This window comes from Nicotiana attenuata, chromosome 5 (assembly GCF_001879085.1).
Source record: "Nicotiana attenuata strain UT chromosome 5, NIATTr2, whole genome shotgun sequence".
Lineage (NCBI taxonomy): Eukaryota > Viridiplantae > Streptophyta > Magnoliopsida > Solanales > Solanaceae > Nicotiana > Nicotiana attenuata.
In genome coordinates, this window is record NC_031993.1 from 41,651,647 (window position 1) to 41,654,666 (window position 3,020).

At 42.4% G+C, this 3,020-nt stretch overlaps 1 protein-coding gene across 1 annotated transcript; it reads right to left on the minus strand.

Annotated features, from left to right (window-relative positions):
• On the minus strand, positions 1,867-2,316 carry LOC109226157. The gene has a single exon (XM_019390956.1). It carries the CDS (start codon positions 2,314-2,316, stop codon positions 1,867-1,869), a length of 450 nt encoding a protein of 149 aa, XP_019246501.1.

The window sequence follows — 3,020 nt, forward strand, 5'->3', positions numbered from 1 at the left end:
TCGTGTATTTCGAAAAGGATCTTTTGGATATGATAGTGTTGTGAGTAACAGATGATTTCAGGTGGAGCTATGAATTCGAATTTGAACGTTACAGATGTATAAGGCGGATATTTGAACGGTTATAGAACAACAGGTAATCCAATAGCTGATCATTGGTTACGTTTGAGGTGATCGAAGGATGTGAACGTTGTGAATGGAAACCGGAGCAAGAATTGCTCCTGTTCATAGAACGATTACCTCCCGAGTTACCCGCAAAACATAAAACACGATGCACACGAGTATATATGGGGTTATTGCGGACTAAACATGATGCAAATTCACTTCGGACCATGAGAGTTGTCTTTGGACGATATGATGTCCTTAGACCATGACATCCTAGGCCATGAAGCGTATGATAAGGGATCCGCAGGCCATGAAATGGCATCCTTGGGCTATGAGGATGATGCCTTTGGACTATGACGCATTTGAATAATGATGTGAAGTTTCGAGGGATACTCTGGCCATGGAATGGTGTCTTCAAGCTATGAGGATGGTGCCTTCGGACTATGATGCCTTTGGACAATGTGGCGATATTTCAGCCCATAATCTCCAAGTATGTGGTAATATCGATCTTTTGATGGAGGAAACATGTAATGCTTAGTCATATACGAGACGAGACGAGACGAGACAATGATTAGTCTTGTAGGAAATGAGGGCAGTGCTTAGCCCGATGCAAAGAGTGAAGATAATGCTTAGTCTCATGCAAGCAAAACGAGTGCTTAGCCTTTTTCAATGGTGAGGCATTGCTTAGGCTTGTGCGGTATGGAGGCAGTGCTTTGCCTCATGCAGAGAAGACGGTGCATAGTTGCTTGCAAATAAAGGCAGCGCATAGCCTTATGCAATAATGGAGGCAGTGCTTAGCCTCATGCAAGGAATGGAGGCAGTGTTTAGTCTCATACAATGAAAGGCAATGCTTAGCCTTATGCAATGATGGAGGATGTACTTAGCCTCATGCAAGGAAAGGCAATGCTTAGCCTTATACAATAATAGAGGCGGTGCTTAGCCTCTTGCAAGGAATGGAGACAGTGCTTAGTCTCATGCAAAGAAAGGTAATTCTTAGCCTTGTGCAATAGTGAGGGCAGTGTTTAGCCCTATGCAGGAAGAGCACCAATTAAATATGAGGGGGAAAAGTAATTCTTAGCGTGGCAAGTTTGTGCTTGGCGACTTCTGTCGATGTGAAGATAGTGAACTTGTTGTATGTATATATTTGCGGGCATTCTTGTTATGTCCATTGTGCCTGCATCCAAAGAAAAATCATGAGTTTTGGAGGCGGGAGGTTGGTTCGTGCTCTCGATTCCTTGCCTTGCCATCGCTCCTGTCCTGAGGTCTTATTTGACTCACCCCGAGTAACGTCTAGCTACTACGAAAATGAATTTTCGAAAAACATGCATTTGTGATAAATCATTTTTATAAAAATGTAGTTGTTCAAAAATATGTGATAATGCATGAAAGCAAATAACTTTGTCGAATCGGTGATTGTGACATGCTTTTGAGACATTGCAACGTCCTTAACTTGGAATTTTGTAGACCCCCTTCAAAATTAAGCCCCAGTTTAAATGCATGCTTCTAGCGATACATTCCTTGGTGATTCTAGATACGATGAGATCGAGCAAACTCGAGATCTTGCCCCAGTTTCTAACCATAGGGGGAACGAAGTTTTTATTATGATGTGACCGATCCCCCAAGGCTTATGTATCCCCTTTTAAACGGGAATCAAGTCAAGCGTAGTTCAAGTTACATCAAATAGAAAGTGCAAATATAGTCTTAAACATAATATCTCTTGACTGCGTCCGAATTGATAAGTTTTGGCCAAATCGCTTCATCCATCTATGCAAGTATAAGTGCTCCTCCGGTTAGTACTCGGTGAACCATGTAAGGGCCTTTCCAGTTGGGTGAGAATTTCCCCTTTGCTTCATCTTGATGTGGGAAGATTCGTTTCAGCACCAATTGCTCTTGTGTGAATTGCCTTGACCTAACGTTTTTATTGAAAGCTCTTGCCATTCTATTCTGGTAGAGTTGGTCGCGACACACTACGTTCATTCTTTTACCATCAATCAGAGCTAGTTGTTCATACCAGTTCCGTACCCATTCCACATCGCTGAGCTCGGCTTCTTGTATAATTCTTAAGCAAGGGATCTCCACTTCGATAGGGATAATAGCTTCGGTACCATAGACCAATAGATAAGGAGTTGCCCCAGTTGATGTACGAACTGTGCTGCAGTATTCGAACAGAGCAAACAGTATCTTCTCGTGCCATTGTTCATAATTGTCCACCATTTTCCTTAATATCTTCTTGATGTTCTTGTTGGCGGCTTCTACGACTCCATTCATTTACGGTCTGTATGCTGTAGAGTTTCGATGCTTGATCTTGAATGTTTCACACATGGCTTTCATCAGATCACTGTTGAGATTGGTGGCATTGTCAGTAATGATTGACTCGGGTACTCCAAATCGACAAACAATGCGGTCCCGGACAAAATCTGATGCGACCTTCTTTGATACAGCCTTATAGAATGCGGCTTCAACCCATTTTATGAAGTAATCTATAGCCACCAAAATGAACCTGTGTCCGTTTAAAGCAGCGGGTTCAATTGGTTCGATGACATCCATTCCCCAAGAAGAGAAAGGCCAGGGTGAACTCGTTGCATTGAGTTCGTTGGGCGGAAATTGTATCATATCAATCATGTATCTGGCATTGGTGAAACTTTTGAACATATTTGATACAGTCTATTTGCATAATCATCCAGAAATACCCTACTCTTAATATCTTCTTGGCCTAAAGAAACCTTTCATGTGAGGTCCGCAAGTTCCGGCATGTATTTCTTCGAGCGATATATTTGCCTCCTTGGCATCGACACATCGCAACAATCCCAAATTAGGAGTCCTTCTATTTGGCCACACTTCGAAACATGCACTTCTGTGTGTGTAGTGTTTTTTGGGTATTCTCCCTATTCCAAGTATTCCTTGATGTCGTGGAACCA